Source organism: Bos mutus, chromosome 21, assembly GCF_027580195.1.
Source record: "Bos mutus isolate GX-2022 chromosome 21, NWIPB_WYAK_1.1, whole genome shotgun sequence".
NCBI lineage: Eukaryota > Metazoa > Chordata > Mammalia > Artiodactyla > Bovidae > Bos > Bos mutus.
Genome location: NC_091637.1, coordinates 26,745,394 through 26,761,909, shown reverse-complemented (window position 1 = coordinate 26,761,909; position 16,516 = coordinate 26,745,394). Strand labels below are relative to the sequence as shown.

Here is a 16,516-nt window from a genome sequence, read left to right as displayed (position 1 = left end):
AGTTGGTAGGTCACAGTGTCTCTTGTGTTGTAGGGAAGTGAAGTTCAAATGAGCTTACATGATTTCACCTGGACAGTTACTGCATTACCAGTGAACAAGTATCTTCAGACCCATATTCATATTCGCACCACATATTTCGATTTGCATATTGTGTTCTGTCAAAAAGTGCCAGGTACAGTACCATGGCTACTACTTCCAGTAGAAGCAGAAGCTTCTTTAGAATAGAAGGTTTTGAACATCTTTGCATTGTAGGAGATGCAGGGTGGTTCAGTGTATCTTCACTAGGTGAGACTGATAACCAGTTCACACAAATGCCTTCCATCTACTGCATCTTGTCATGTGATTCAGACCACATTTTTATCACGATTATCTCAGAGTCAATTAGTGGATGTGTTTGTAGCTTGGTAAACCAGAACATGAAAATCTAATTTGGTTTCAAAAGAATATTAGCTTCAATAAACATACATAAATGTGGAAAAAGTCCCTGGATCTAGACATAAGTTGTAATATTTTTTAATTAAATTGGGTAGAAACAGAAAATGAAGAGGCAAACTTGAGGTTATTTTCAGTAACAGTGGGAAATGTAGATTTTCAATTCTTGATCTCATTACTTCATAGTAATTTTGCATTTATTTGTGCTGACAAGGTATTTGGGTTGGCATACAGGGGATGTTTGATTGGTCAACCTATACGTTAAAATGATCATCTGTCAGTAGCCTCATGTCTTTTTCAAAGTCTTTTTAACTAGTGAGCTTATCTATTGCTTATGACATCATAAAATAAATATTCATGAAATATATATACATATATTTCCTAGAACTAATAATGTGCACAATTCTCCTAAGTAGATCACTGTTTCCAAGTGTAAATGTGTAATTCCCTTGAATACTTTGCATTTCTTGACAGCAAAACAATTCTTATATTACTCATCATTTGTTTGACATTTCTCTCAACTGTCTTATTTTCTTTTCTTCCTTCCTGTCAAAACTAAAAAAATAAAATGCTGCTATCCAATGACTCTATAGTCTACGCCATGGAAATTAATCGTAAGTTTACACATAATTGATGACTCTAGTCTATGGAATGTGTGTATTAATTAATCTCTTCCTCAGCTAATTACCCGGAGTTGTATGCTGGTTTCAAATACTTGTTTCCTGGTATCAGTGTTTTTTTTTTTAAATAGGAAGTGAAAAATAAGTAGACTGTGAATTCATGGATATTACTTCATTGACTATTAGGATCATCCTATCTTTTTCTTCGGAGAAGGCAGTGGCACCCCACTCCAGTACTCTTGCCTGGAAAATCCCATGGACAGAGGAGCCTGGAAGGCTGCAGTCCATGGAGTCGCAAAGAGTCGGACACGACTGAGCGACTTCACTTTCACTTTTCACTTTCATGCATTGGAGAAGGAAATGGCAACCCACTCCAGTGTTCTTGCCTGGAGAATCCCAGGGACGGGGGAGCCTGATGGGCTGCCGTCTATGGGGTAGCACAGAGTCGGACACGACTGAAGTGACTTAGCAGCAGTAGCAGTATCTTTTTCTTCAGAAAATAAGTCCCATAGGATCAAAGTAGCATTTCAAATGAGCAGAGAGAAAAAAGATTCTTTTTCAAACAGAGCACAGAATAGTCAATTAATGAACTTGAGCCTAGAGAGGATACTTACCTCCTACCTCATAATAAAATCATTTTCAAAGTTCATGATCAAGAAGACAACATAAGTTAATATTACATAATTAGAAGACCCAATCACTTTCTAATGGTTAACAGTAAAAAAAAAAAAAAAAATAAAGACAGATGTGTCTGCTTAAAGATGAAGAACACATTTTTTCATTATACATTTTCACTGTAGATTGAAAAACATAATGCAGAAATGAGAAAATATTTATAAATATGACAGGTTAAGAATGACTCACTCTGAGTGCAGAAATGAGTTTCTTATCTCCTTTGTATGAGTTGATATCTTTCACATGGAAAATTACTGCTTAGGAAATCAGAAAAAAATAATCACAGTAAAAAAGAAATAGGTCCTTTAATAGCATAGGTCAGTTATTAATCTTTCCATTCTATGTGAAAATCAAGCACAAAAAGACAAACTCTCATTTCAGCTCCTTGTGGTGACAACCAGTACGATGAGGAAGGCAAGCGGCTCCCCCCTTGCATCCCGGGTGCCTGGCTCACGCCTGCCATCATGGCCTGCTACCTGCTGGTGGCCAACATCCTGCTTGTGAACCTGCTCATCGCCGTTTTCAAGTGCGTGTCACAGCTGATGACATGTGCTTACTATTTACTACTTTACAGATTTTCAGTCTAATCTCAGAAACCTCTGAGGCTGCCTGGCGTTTACATGGAATCCACTAGGGCTTTCAAATGCATACAAATTTTTTTTTTGCAGTCTTTTTTGTTCAACCACAATCAGACTTCATGCATTCCTAAATAAAGAGTTGACACCTAAATATATTTAAATTCAATCTTAGTTTGTATTTTAACACTTTGGCATGAATTTTAATCTAATGAAAGTATTTCCTCAGATGAAAGTCTCTTGAGATAGAAAGATTTATCAAGTTGAGTCTTGAATTCATGATCAGAGGCACAAAAGCAAAGCTAATTTTATAGGCTGTGGCAATCATTGGATACTAACCTGAGCAAACTCCAGAAGATAGTGGAGGACAGGGAAACCTGGCATGCTGCAGTCCATGGGGTCACAAAGAGTCAGACATGACTTAGCCAATGAACAACCATGACAATTATTGTACAATTTTTTTACATGAAATATTTTTCTTATCATTTACTGAATAGAAGATAAAGTGACCTAGGAAAGAAATGGCTTAAAATTCACAGTCCAGTTTCTTGTAAAACTTGCCCCTGTTGGCATGATGCATTAAGGATGTGACCATGTTTAATAAATGTTGAAAAAAACTATTTTAGCTTCTAAGATGAAAAATATGAGACAAAAATCCCTCAAAGAAATAGAGACTCTCAGAGCTGACCAAGGCACTGGAGAGAACATGGTTACACTCCTGACTTGACAGATGAGAAAATGAAGGTTGACAGAGGTTAACTGGGTTTTCTAAGGACCCCGTGTAGACCACACACTTGATCAGGATTCCAACAATTCTAGGCTTACTGCCTTCTGCTGGAAGCTAAAAGAAGACAAAGATTGTACCAACCTAATATCCAAAATAATGCACCTTCAATCAAAATGTTCAATAATTAATGAACTCAGTTCCAAAAAACTGTAGTCAACTAGTTTTATGACTGAATTGAAAGTTTAAATACTTCAAAATGCTTAGTTGAATGGCTCATATCTTTAACTATATGAAATAAAATGTCCTGAGCAGTCAGTAGACTATGGTGTGGTTTTTCAACAGAGTAGGAGATAACAATTTCAATACCCTTCATTCTTAATTATTTATACAAGTAAAATGCCCTTCAATGTAGACAAGCCACACTGATAGATAAACCAAAAGGCAGGTCATCTAGAAGTCAGCCTTAATTCCTAGAATGGAACCAAAAGGCCATTTTATTGCATATTTTCAATTCAGTGTGAGTAACTCTAATTGTTCTGAGAAATCACAATCAAAAGTAATACAACTGCTTTACAACTTTGTGTTATTTTCCGCTAGACAGCAATGTGAATCAGCTACATGTATACATCACATTGTAAAGCAATTATACTCCAATTTTTAAAATTAAAATAATTATTCTAGTGCTAAAAAAAGTAATACAACTTTTGCAAATAGGTTCCTCTGTACCATTTTTTCTAGATTCTACATATATGCATAAATACACAGTATTTGTTTTTCTTCCTGACTTATTTCATTCTGTATGACACACTCTAGGTCCAATATGATTATATTATATGACTTTTGTCATGATAAAATTTTTTTTTAAGTAATATAGCTAACTAAACCTGTATTCTTTTTAAAGCAATACCTTCTTTGAAGTGAAGTCAATATCTAACCAAGTGTGGAAATTCCAGCGTTATCAGCTAATTATGACATTTCATGACCGGCCTGTCCTGCCTCCACCAATGATCATTTTAAGCCACATCTATATTATCATCATGCGTCTCAGCCGTCGCTGCAGGAAGAAACGAGAAGGGGACCAAGACGAACAGGATCGTGGATTGAGTATGTGCAGCATTCTTCTGTTTCTATCCTGGGCGAGTTTCTAAAGAGAGTTACAGTTGGATACCTGTTAGTTTATTACTAATTAATATCACTGAAAGTCCACTCCTGAGGGGATGAAAAATTGAGAGAGTTCTTGAAAATAACTTTTCTCTATAAACCCATTGTTCCTTTCCAAATGTTTTACTGTGTTACACTTAAGGAGAATGGGAAAATATTCCTGCCACCTTGCCTCTATCCATAAAATATATGGAAAACATTTCTCAGAAAATCATGCTTGGTTTCACGTTCCAAATAGCAGCAATTTGAGTTGTGTTAAAAAGTGAGCTGTTTAGGTGTCATGCAACCCAGCAGACCCAGCCAGACACTCTGTGCTTGAAATTTGAACTTCCAGTGAAAGGAACCAGTTGGGAGCTTGGGATTAGCAGATGCAAACTGGTATATATAGGATAGAAAAAACAATAAGATCCTACTGTAGAGCACAGGAAACTATATTTAATACCCTGTGATAAACCATAATAGAAAAGAATATGAAAAAAAATGTGTGTATAACTGAGTTACTCTGCTGTACAGCAGAAATTAACACAGTATTATGAATCAACTATACCTCAATACGCTGGAGGAGGGCATGGCAACCCACTCCAATATTCTTGCCGGGAGAATTCCCCGGACAGAGGAACCTGGCAGGTTACAGTCCATAGGATCGCAAAGAGTCAGACACGACTAAAGTGACTTAGCATGCATACCTCAATAAAAATTTTTATTAAAAGTGAGCCATTCATCTCCAATGGAAAGATGATCACTGATATTACAAAGAGTCTTTGTGTGATAACCAGTCCAGGAGGTAGGGTGCTGCCTGCAAGGGATAGGGAAATGAGCTTGATTAAAGGTGGCCTGTGAAATTCACAAGGATGCACCTACCTGGCTGATGTCTCACGTGGTAACCTCTTCTGCTTATGCTAGAGCTGTTTCTCAGCGACGAGGAGCTGAAGAGGCTGCACGAGTTTGAGGAGCAGTGCGTCCGGGAGCACTTCCAGGAGAAGGAGGACGAGCAGCAGTCTTCCAGCGAGGAACGCATCCGTGTAACCTGCGAGAGGTGCACCTGGGGTGTGGCCACCGGGGGAGCGGGGCATCAGGGCAGAGGGGGACATCAAGTTCAATTTAACATTGACTTGCAGTTCTCCTGTTGACCCAACTTTGGCTTTTGAATGCGTTTCCCTCCCTGAAATAGTGTGAATGTTTCAAATGATGCTTATACATTGTATAAGAAGTGAACGATGACATTTATCGCAAATATCCCAGGCCAAAACCAAACCAAAACAAACAAAACTGTGACAGTTCCCCAACCTCAAAGTGGGTGCCTTTACAATGCAATACATGGGGAGAACCATCAGCTGCAGTGCCGTGCAACTGCTGGGGACGTTTCTCCCCGCCCTTGACATATGTGCCAAGGGTGGTCTGTCCCCAGCTTGACCTCCTCATCCTGACTAGTGCCCTCCTTGCTCCTTCCCATCACCTTTCCACCCTCAGGGAACAGAGGTACAGGAAGGGCAAAGTCATCTGTCCTGGCTACCCATCGAGATCACCATCATTGCTTACAAGCTACATGAACTGATTGCCTGTGCTTGGGAGTCAGTCAATTAGCAGAGGAAGGCAGGTCTGGGAGGGACAGAGAGGGACTTGTTCCATGCTTTGTAGCATTGCGTTTCCTGCAGCTGCACACCACAGAGCAACTAGCAAAGGTGGACAAGAACAATCAACCCACACTATGGACTTTTTTTTTTTTTTTCGCATTTTATAGTCTTTGAGAACCTTGATCACTTCATAAAAGCAACTGAAGCTTGTTAAAGTGCATGAGAATTGATAAGACATTGTTCCAAAGACTTTAATGGACAATGTCCGTAGAAGGATGAGCATAGCAAGGGAGCCATGCCTAAGGGGATTCTGGAGCATCATTCTTTTTAAATTTTATTTATTTATTTTATTTTGGCTGTAACAGGTCTTAGTTGCAGCACTGGGGAGCTTCGATCTTCATTGCAGCATGCAGGATCTTTAGCTGCAGCACGAGAACTCTTAATCAAGGCACGTGGGATCTAGTTCCCTGACGAGGGATCAAACCTGGGCCCCTTTCATTGTGAGTGCAGAGTTTTAGCCACTGGACCACTGGGGAAGTCCCCTTCTACCCTGGAGTCTTGAGCATTTAAGTTTTCTGAAACCATGTATTTCATGTCTGATATACATGTGTATAGCAAGAAACTTAAAAACATGGTACAATGTCAAAAGAATATGTCAGCACATAGTTCCCAATCAGGGGCCCTAGCAATTACAAGAGAATACATGATACACAATGAAGTCTTCCTGGTGTGTGTTTAGGCCACCGACTCTGCCCCAGGCCACAGGAGGGATGGTGCCCCAGGCAGCTGCAGGGCTCTGTCCCCTCCCGACTCATACACCTAGTCACCTTGTATTAATAATTCTACCAGCCAAACTCAAGGGTTATCTACACCAACTTTTGGCCTTAATACTTTTCAATAAAACTTTGAGACACTTCTTTGCTGTTTTACTGGTAATTACTAACCTTTCAAGATTATAAAAAATGGTTTCTGTATGAGAAGGATAAGGTGCCTCATCTTATAACCTAATTTCCACGTTTTAGTTATACGTTAACTTGACTGTAATCACAGGCAGTGATTTACCATGGAAACAGTGCTCTTTCACTCTGCCTGGCCCCCTCTCCCTTTCCCAGCATTGTTTGGATTTTTACCATTCTTGGATCAAGGCTCCAGGAATGTGATTATCAGGTTGCTGCCAAATTGCGTTTTCCTCCTGGGGCTCCTCGCACACGTAAGAGGAATGAAAGTGTGCTGGGGCTGGTGGCAGGGGGTGGGGAGATAGTAAAAACACAATGCTTTCCATTTCCCTTGGCTGTGTTCTCAGGGTGACGGGAGCACATTCCTGCCCCTCCACTTCCCTTTGTTGACGCTTTCTTGGCTGAATCACAGGTAGACGCCAGAGACAGAAAGAGGAGGGGGTCCAGGAGAAAGTGGCTTTCCTTCACCCTTAACCAGGACTGGGGAGCATTGGGTGGGGAGAGGATCTCTGTGAAGGTCTTGGGTTTCCTGTCGGCTTAACGGGAAATTAGCAATTGATCTTTTGGTATCCTCTTCCCAAGTACCAGGAAAAGAAGATGCTGGTAAGAAAGATGCTTCTAATAAAGACATAACAGAGAAACAAGACAGTAACTGCAAAAAGACCTGAAAGAATGATCAGTCTTAGAAAAGAGGTGGTGATTCCTCTGATGGAGAGTATGCTGTCCACATAGGAGTGGGGAAGGTGGGGGAAGAGCTTACCTGAAAGTCTTAATCTTATAAATTCATAAGAGTCAAGGATGCTTAGATGATAGAAGAGGGGTGAGATGAAGTGGTGGAGTTTCAGTGTGCCTGGTAAATGACAATCTCACTCCTTATGTGACTTTGAAAGCCAAATCAGAGGTCATTGTAGACATTGGACTGAGATTAAAAACATCAGCTTTATTAGTAATACATTTTGTGCTAGAGGATGTGGATCAGGTCTTGCCAAATACACACTCCTGTCCCCACCCAGGCACAGGCAGCTCCAGGAGCCCATAGCCCCCGCTGCCTTCTCCCCTGCTAAGCTTATTCCATGACCCTGACAAAATGAGAACCCACACTCCCGCAGGCAGCGGGCTCCCAAAGAGAGAGAGAGAGAAAGAAGCACACTCATGTCCTTGTCCCCACTCCAGAAAATCAGTTTTTGTCAAGAGTAAATGAAAGGCTAGAGAGAGGCCAAGAGTTTTATATGAATGGAAAATTCAGACATGTAAGAAAGCAGCAGTAGGAATGGGGAGAAAGAATGACCCAGCAACATTAAAGACTTGAAGCCAGAGGGAAGATCCGAGTTCATCTTGAGGGGAAATACGGTAGGAATGCCATATTCCTGCCAATAAAACCAAGAGATTTCCTGGTGGCAATAATGACAACCCAGTTGTGACTCTTTATTGTGTCAAGTCAGTGTGGCTCCATGCCTCTCAACCTGATGGCAAGGATGCAGAAAGTGAATGATGCTTGAGGTACAGCAAAAGGGAGGCCGATGGGGGCCTGGGCTGCTGAGAACCAGTCAGTGCGGGTACCATGGTGATGTCAGGGTTCACAAATGGCAGCAAAACATATTACATCACCTCCAGCCCTGTTTATCCCTGCCCAGCCCTGGAGTCCTGGTCATGATGGATGAAGGCTTAGGGACTGTCACTGCTATGTTGGAAGTAAGGGAGAGACAATCTAGGATATCAATAAGAGCTTCAATGAGGGCCTGACCAGAGTCTGGCCAGAGCAGAGAACAGAGTCAGGAAAGGTTAATGATTTAGATGACCTGAATTCTAGAATCCAAGGAGCTTTGAGGTCTGCCTGGCCAAGTTGCTGTGTATAAATGATGTGGCATGGAGGCAGAATCCCAGAGAACTTAATATTCTTCAGCAATTACTAAGTCTTTTGCTGACTGAAAAGAATGAATACAGAAGATTGAAGACTCAAGTATTGTTCTTTGTTTAGTCTTTCACATATAAAAACTCCATAAGTAAGCACAACCAGGTGCCACCCTGGGTGTTCTCCCTACAATTACTAAACTTAAAAGGCAGCCCCATACGAAGAAGCAGATGGGAATTAAAATAGCTGAATTTCGCCTGGATGAGACAACTCTATGATCTATAGACCTGGAATGAAATGACAGTGTAGGAATAGTCTTAGAACTCAACATAGATGACCATGCAATCTTGAAACATGGGTCTTGTCAAGTAGGAACCGGACCTGGTTGCTCCACTAACATTATATTTTTATGTTACCTTTTAACTCTATCATTAAGGAAACATACCCATATAATTTGTGAGATGCCTTGCAGGTAAAGGGTGATTGTTTCACATAAAAAAATGACTGTACAGAAAATGAGTTTTAATAACTGGCTTACTACAGAGCTCCCAATGTCTGTGTTCTGTCCTTTGCAAAGACACACAGGACTCTTACCATGAGAACATGAATTTGGACCTCATATTTTTTTATTTATTTTTATTTTTAATTGGAGGATAATTGCTTTACAATGTTGTGCTGGTTTCTGCTGTAGAGCAAAGTGAATCAGTTATAAGTAAACATATATCCCCTCCCTCTTGAGCCTCCCTCCCACCTCCCATCCCACCCCACTAGGCCATCACAGAGCACCAGGCTGAACTCCCTGTGCTATACAGCTGCTTCTCACTAGCCTGGACATTATATTTAATAGATAAGAGTCTATGAAAGTCAATAGTTATGCCCTACTTAGGTATATATTCTGTTGGTGCATGCTAAGTCGTTTCAGTCAAGTCTGACTCTTTTTGACCCCATGGACTGTAGCCCTCCAGGCTCCTCTGTCCATGGGATTCTCCAGGCATGAATACTGGAATGGGTTGCCGTTTCCTTCTCCAGGGGATCTTGACCCAGGGATTGAACCTGCATCTCTTATGTCTCTTGCATTGGCAGGTGGATTCTTTACCACTAGTGCCACCTGGGAAGCCCAAGTTACTACAAAAGTTCCACTGATTTATAGATTGTTGTGCCTATTATGTGAATGGAATGGAAAACATTATTCACAGAACCTTAACAAAAATGCATTTTGGTTAAACTGCTTTCAGGTTTAGTGGTATAAGATTCAAATTTAAATCCTCTAGGTATTAGATATACTGAGATACGGACAAAAATATTTGAAGATCTGTAACCATTATGACCAACCTAGATAGCATATTTAAAAGCAGAGACATTACTTTGCCAACAAAGGTCCGTCTACTCAAGGCTATGGTTTTTCCAGTAGTCATGTATGGATGTGAGAGTTGGACGGTGAAGAAAGCTGAGCACCGAAGAATTGATGCTTTTGAACTGTGGTGTTGGAGAAGACTCTTGAGAGTCCCTTGGACTGCAAGGAGATCCAATCAATCCATCCTAAAGGAGATCAGTCCTGGGTGTTCACTGGAAGGACTGATGTTGAAGCTGAAACTCCAATACTTTGGCCACCTGATGTGAAGAGCTGACTCATTGGAAAAGACCCTAATGCTGGGAAGGATTGGGGGCAGGAGGAGAAGGGGACAACAGAGGATGAGATGGCTGGATGGCATCACCGAATAGATGGATGTGAATTTGAGTGAACTCCGGGAGTTGGTGATGGATTGGGAGGCCTGGAGTGCTGCGATTCATGGGGTTGCAAAGAGTCGGACACGACTGAGCGACTGAACTGAACTGAACTGAACTGAACCACCTCTACCCATATGGTCATGTCATTCTATACCTGTTCAGCACCTAGAGTTCAGGGAATCCTTTCACTGAAAGTTTTTAAAACTAAACTGAAAGTACAACTCACAGAAAGCATCTATAAAAGAAAAGAAAAAGTGATAGACTGGATTTCATCAAAAGAAAAAACTTTTGCTCTACAAAGACACTGCTATGACAATGAAAAACGAGGCACAGACTGGGAGAAAACACATGCAAATCACATATCTGCTGTAGGGCTAGTGTACAGGATATCTAAAGAACTCTCAAAACTCAATAATAAGGGGGAAATGATCCAGTGAAAAATGGGTCAGCAACTTCCCTGGTAGTCCAGTGGTTAAGAAATCGCAATTCTAATGCAGGGGGTGCAGGGATCTTGCATGCCACAAACAAGACCTGGTGCAGCCAAATAAATAAATAAACATTAAAAAAAAAAAGAACTGTACACCAAAAGAAAAAGTAATCAACTAACTGTATGATAGCTTTAAACAGAAAACATGACCTTAGAAATATGACATTATTGGAAATATGTCTTCGAGAGGAAATCGACTTTATTTCATGGGTAGGCCACGGACCTAGAACAGTTTTTTGTTCTGTGCTGAAAAGAAAACAGAATTAAGATGTCAAAAGTCAGGAAAGTCCGTATCTCACTGTGAGTTCTGTTATAAACGATGGATTTTTCTTATATGTTTTCCTGCCATTCAGTGTGTAGAGATGGGACCCTTTCCCAGTGATTTCCTCCATCCCTTCTCTTTCCCCTCCTGAAATGGAAACCCCTCCCTTGATTTCCATATATGGATGTCAAGATTTGTGAAACACACTTAAGTCATCATGTTACAAAAGTTACAAGTCAAGGCTGGAAGGGGAAATAGTTTTCCAAGTGTCCTTTCTGTTAAATCATTTCAGAGAGAAGTGAATGTCACCTGGTTCTTTCTTCCTTCTTTCACACATGCTCTAAAAACTCAATACAACTTCCCTTGATTTGGCATAAAATGTGCCATCTCCATACTGTAGCTATTTAAAAATGAGCTTGAAATAACATTCTATTTAGTTACTTTTTTATTGGAGTATAGTTGCTATACAACGTTGCATTAGTTTCTGCTGTACAGAAAAGTGCATCAGCTATATGTATACACATATCACCTCTTTTCTGGATTTCCTTCCCATTTAGGTCACTGCAGAGCCTGAGTAGAGTGCCCTGAGCTGTACAGTAGGTTCTTGACAGTTATCTATTTTGAAATAATATTCTTAAATCACATCTTGAAGCTTTGTTTCCTCCACAGCTTCAGTTAAGGGAGTGGCTACAGTAGGGATGGGGCATTTCTGAGACACCTAAAGAGGCGTCCTACACACAGCGGGGTTATCTATTCATCACAGGGGAGGAGGGATGGTTAGGGAGATGTCAGGTGACAGAATCAGATGAGTCTGAGGTCTCCTTTTTCTGAGTGGCTGATGATGCTGTCTTCTGGATTAGGTCACACAAGGGATAAGTCAGGCAGAGAATTAGAAAAGATTTGAGAAGATACTTATCTCTATTTTACCGGCTTATTTATTTTTAAAAGTTTGCACAGCTGCTTTATCTCAAAACTCTGTGTTTGTTCAAGGATCTCAAGTCTGTTCCAGAAGCAATATGGTTTCTAACACAAAAAGAATGAATCCTCGTGGCAATGGATTTGAAGGGCGTGAGAAGACATGACATTTAACAGAGACAATTAAGTTGGACTTGAAGTCATGGAAAATTAGGAGTGAAAAGTTCTTATTGGTCCCTGAAATGCAGGAGGAGAGAGAACCCTTAGAAACTGTAGTTGGGTTCCCTATGGTTGTTGTAGTCGTTTAGTCACTAAGTTGTGTCCAACTCTTTGCCACCTCATGGATTGTAGCCCACCAGGCTCCTCTGTCCATGGGATTTCCCAGGCAAGAATACTGAAGTGAGTAGCCATTTTCTTCTCTAGGGGATCTTTCTGACCCAGGGATGGAACCCACGTCTCCTGCTTGGCAGGTGGGTTCTTTACCACTGAGTCACCAGGGAAGCCCAATGGTAGGGAAGCTTGGTTTTTTTTTTTTAATATTTATTTGTTGATTTATTTATTTATTGAACCATAGTTGATTCACAATGTTGTGTTAGTTTCAAGTGTACAGCAAAACGATTCAGCTATATATGTGTGTATATATATATATATATATATTCAGATTCTTTTCCTATAGAGATTATTACAAAGTATTGAGTAGAGTTCCTGGTGTTACACAGTAGGTCTATCTTGATCATCTATTTCATATACACTAGTGTGTGTATGTTAATCCCCGTAGGGAAGCTTCTAAAGGAGGAAGTCACATCTCCTCATACATGGTGAATTTGGTGAAATTGGTCCTCCTGGTGGCAAACTTCCAGGAAGCCAGATCCTTCCTGTTCAAACGATGTGGTTTCCTAAGGGGCATAAAAATAGTCCTCTCCCTATGAAAAGAATTAAGAATAGAATCCAAGGACCCTCCCACACATGAGAGCACAGCTGTTCAATGCAGCCAACAGAAGTAGAACCATAGCAGGTTTTAGTTCAGGCAACATTATGAACTAAACACAGGCTATTGCCTGATCATTTAAGAATTAAAAGAAAATTCAAAAGCAGATATTTATAATCTGCCATGATCTTCCTTACAATCCCATAAGGGAATACCAATTATTAAATATAGTTAACAATTTAAGTTCATTGGTATTTCTCAGATAGCTAAATGACTACTTGTCCCTGAAGTAAAATATCTGATAATCTGAACTTAATTATTTTTGCATTAAAAAATTATTTCATTGAAGTATAACTGATTTATAATATTGTATTAATTTCTGCTTCAAAGTGATTTACTTATATACATATATATATTATTTTTCATATTCTTTTCCATTATGGCTTACCCAGGATATTGAATATAATTCTCCGTGCTATACAGTAGGACCTTAATTATACATTCTACATATACTAGTTTGCATCTGTTAATCAGAAACTCCCAAACCTTCCCTCCCACTCTCCTTCCCCCTTGGCATCCACGAGATCTGCTAAGTCTATGAGTCTGTTTCCATTTCATAGATAGGTTCATTTGTGTCATATTTTAGATGACACATATAAGTGATATCATTTGGTATTTGTCTTTCTCCATATGACTCAGTTCACTTAGTCTGATATTCTCTAAGTCCATCCACGTTGCTGCAAATGCCATTATTTCATTCTCTTTTATGGCTGAGTAATTCATCTTCTTTATCCATTCATCTGTTGATGGACACTTAGGTTGCTTTCATGTCCTGGCTATTTTAGTGCTGCTATAAACACAGGAGTTCCTGTATATTTTCGAATTATGGTTTTCTCTGGATATATGCCCAGGAGTGGGATTGCGAGGTTATATTGCAACTCTAGTTTTAGTTTCTTAAGGAACCTCCATACTCTTTTCCATAGTGGCTGCACCAACTTACATTCCCATTGACAGTGTAGGAAGTTTCCTTTTCTCCACACCCCTCTACAGCATTTGTTATTTGTATACTTTTTGATGAGGGATATTCTGTCTGGTGTAAGGTGATAGATAGCTCATTGTAGTTTTGATTTGCATTCCTCTAATACTTTGTGATGAACCTAAACTTAACTATTAACAATGTATTTTCTGAATCCCCTGAATTTCAAATAAGGATTTGAATGTATTTATTTTGTCATTGTAACCATTCCTTGCTGACAGCTATACTCAAATCTCACGAACCTAAGTGCTAGTGTCTTCCTTTATCATCAGAGGCAGTGTGATGTGCCAGCTTAGACAGCAGAGCTGGAGCTCATGCTGGAGCCCCAGTGTTTGCCTGCTGTGCATCCTTAGGCAGATTACTTACCCTCTCCTTGACTCTATTTCCTCATGGGTAAAATGTTGTTGTTCTTCAGTCACTAACACTTCAGTGACCCAATGGACTGCAGCTGCTAGACTCCTCTGTCCATGGGATTTCCCAGATAAGAATACTAGTGTGGGTTGCCATTTCCTTCTCCATGGAATCTTCCCAACCCAAAGATCCAATCTGTGTCTTTCTACACTGTCAGGCAGGTTCTTTACCACTGAGCCACCTGGGAAGCCCCATCAATAAAATGGGGGTGTTGAAAAGACTGCCTGCCTCATAGGGCTGCTGTGAGATTAAACAAGCCTAGAGTAGGACCTTGGTGAGTATGTATTAATACATATATAAGGTACTTGGTGTGATGAATGGTAAAGAGCACCGTATGTGTTAACTGTACTTCTGTTGTTTCCTGATATTCCTCAGGGTAATTTTAGGTGGTTATATTAGGAGTGTGTGACGTTTAAAAATATGCCTGAGTCCCATGATTCCCCAAAGCCTGAAAAAATCATACAACAACAATAACGTTAATTTTTGGTTTTAATCTTTAGTTCATCTCGGTGTAATACACCTTTCCCTTTGTATTCACTAGAGTTGAAAACATGTCAATGAGGTTGGAGGAAATCAACGAAAGAGAAAACTTTATGAAAACTTCCCTACAGACTGTGGACCTTCGCCTCTCCCAACTGGAAGAACTATCTAACAGAATGGTGAATGCGCTGGAAAACCTGGCGGAATCGACAAGTCTGACCTGATACAGACGCGGTCCCGGGCCTCCTCGGAGTGTGATGCCACGTTCCTTCTCAGGCGGAGCAGCATCAGCAGCGCCGATGGCTACAGCCTGTATAGGTACCATTTTAACGGGGACGAGCTGTTGTATGAGGATACTTCCTTCTGCATGCCGCCGGGGGCAGCGTCCAGGAAAAAAGCCGGTTCCTTCCGTGGGAAGGAAGAGAAGGACCAAAGGACGTACCTGGCCCCAGAGCGCCAGGGCAGCCTTCGCTTGCCACCCAGTACTGGTGCGCCAGCATCCCCAGACCGAGGTCAGCTTGCCTCCGACAACTGCAAGAGCAGCTCGGAACCGAAGTCAGGTCCAGATACTGGGATTTCAGCTGAAAATGATGAAAGGCAGGTAGACACTAAAAAAGAAGAAATGACTTCCCCAAGTTTAAGTCAAACAGATGCTATACATGGAGAAGACAAGTCGGATTTTCAAAAAAGCACTCAGCTGACAGTGGAAACCACAAAGGTAGAAAGCACCATTTCTTATCCCTTGGAAGAAACAAAGACAAGCCACTATTACCCTGATGAGACGTTCAGCGCTTGTGAAACTCTAAAGTCCAGAAGCTTTGTGTATTCCCGGGGAAGAAAGGTGGTTGGTGGGGCTAACAACTGGGGTACAGCCGGGGACCCAACATGCCCCTCAACTGTTCAGCAGTGGACCACGGAATGGAAGTATGAAGTTCAAAAGATTATGCGATCTCGGAGCACGGAAATACCTTCCTTTGCATCCGAAGCTGCACTGCAGGCTGAGCATTGTGGACATTTCACAGATAAGGAAGATGAAAACTGTGTTTTTAAAACAGCCCCTCAGATCTCTCGCTTGTCTGTTACTGACAGAACTGACAAGGAAAACTTACTGTCTGTGAAAACACACCAAACTTTGGGATTCCCATCTTCAAGGTCAAAAAGTTTACATGGCCGTCCTAGGAGTGTGAAAGCCCTCCAGGGCAACTTACACAGACCTGGACATGCCAGCAGTGTAAGTAACTTAGTAGTTGTGTCCGGAATTACAATGGAAGACCCCAAGGTTCAGCAAGAGAAGACTTCCTCAGAAACAGAGTGCTAATGTGTTTTGTTTCTTTGGTTTTTACATCAGAACCACAGATGAGTTCCATCTTGGTCATCTAAACATCATCAGTTTCTGAAAACATTTTCATTAGAGATCTTTGACCATTAATTTAATTTACATTTTGATTAATTTAAAATGTAAAGGCACTAAACTTTAAGTAATAGTTTGGTAGCATATGTTAGTAAACTTTGTTCTTTTTTAAGTTGGAGTAGGGTCAAGAAAAGTGAAGACTCCAATTGCTTAATCAATAGGCAAGAGCCTATGATCTCTTTGGGGCTTCCCAGGTGGCTCAGAGGTAAAGAATCCACCTGCCACTGTAGGAGACCCAGGTTCAATCCATGGGCCGGGAAGATCCCCTGGAGAAGGAAATGACAAC

The 16,516-nt window shown here is 40.7% G+C and overlaps 1 protein-coding gene across 1 annotated transcript in view; it reads left to right on the top strand.

The window, feature by feature from the left end:
* TRPM1 (transient receptor potential cation channel subfamily M member 1) overlaps positions 1 to 16,155 on the top strand; it is a 73,477-nt gene extending 57,322 nt beyond the window's left edge. Inside the window, 6 exon segments of the mRNA XM_014478406.2 lie at positions 1,026 to 1,046; positions 2,109 to 2,253; positions 3,931 to 4,133; positions 5,094 to 5,226; positions 14,881 to 15,017; positions 15,020 to 16,155. Of these exon segments, the coding sequence (XP_014333892.2) occupies positions 1,026 to 1,046; positions 2,109 to 2,253; positions 3,931 to 4,133; positions 5,094 to 5,226; positions 14,881 to 15,017; positions 15,020 to 16,137 (1,757 nt within the window). The 3' untranslated portion in view covers positions 16,138 to 16,155.
* Positions 16,156 to 16,516: the final 361 nt, after the last annotated feature.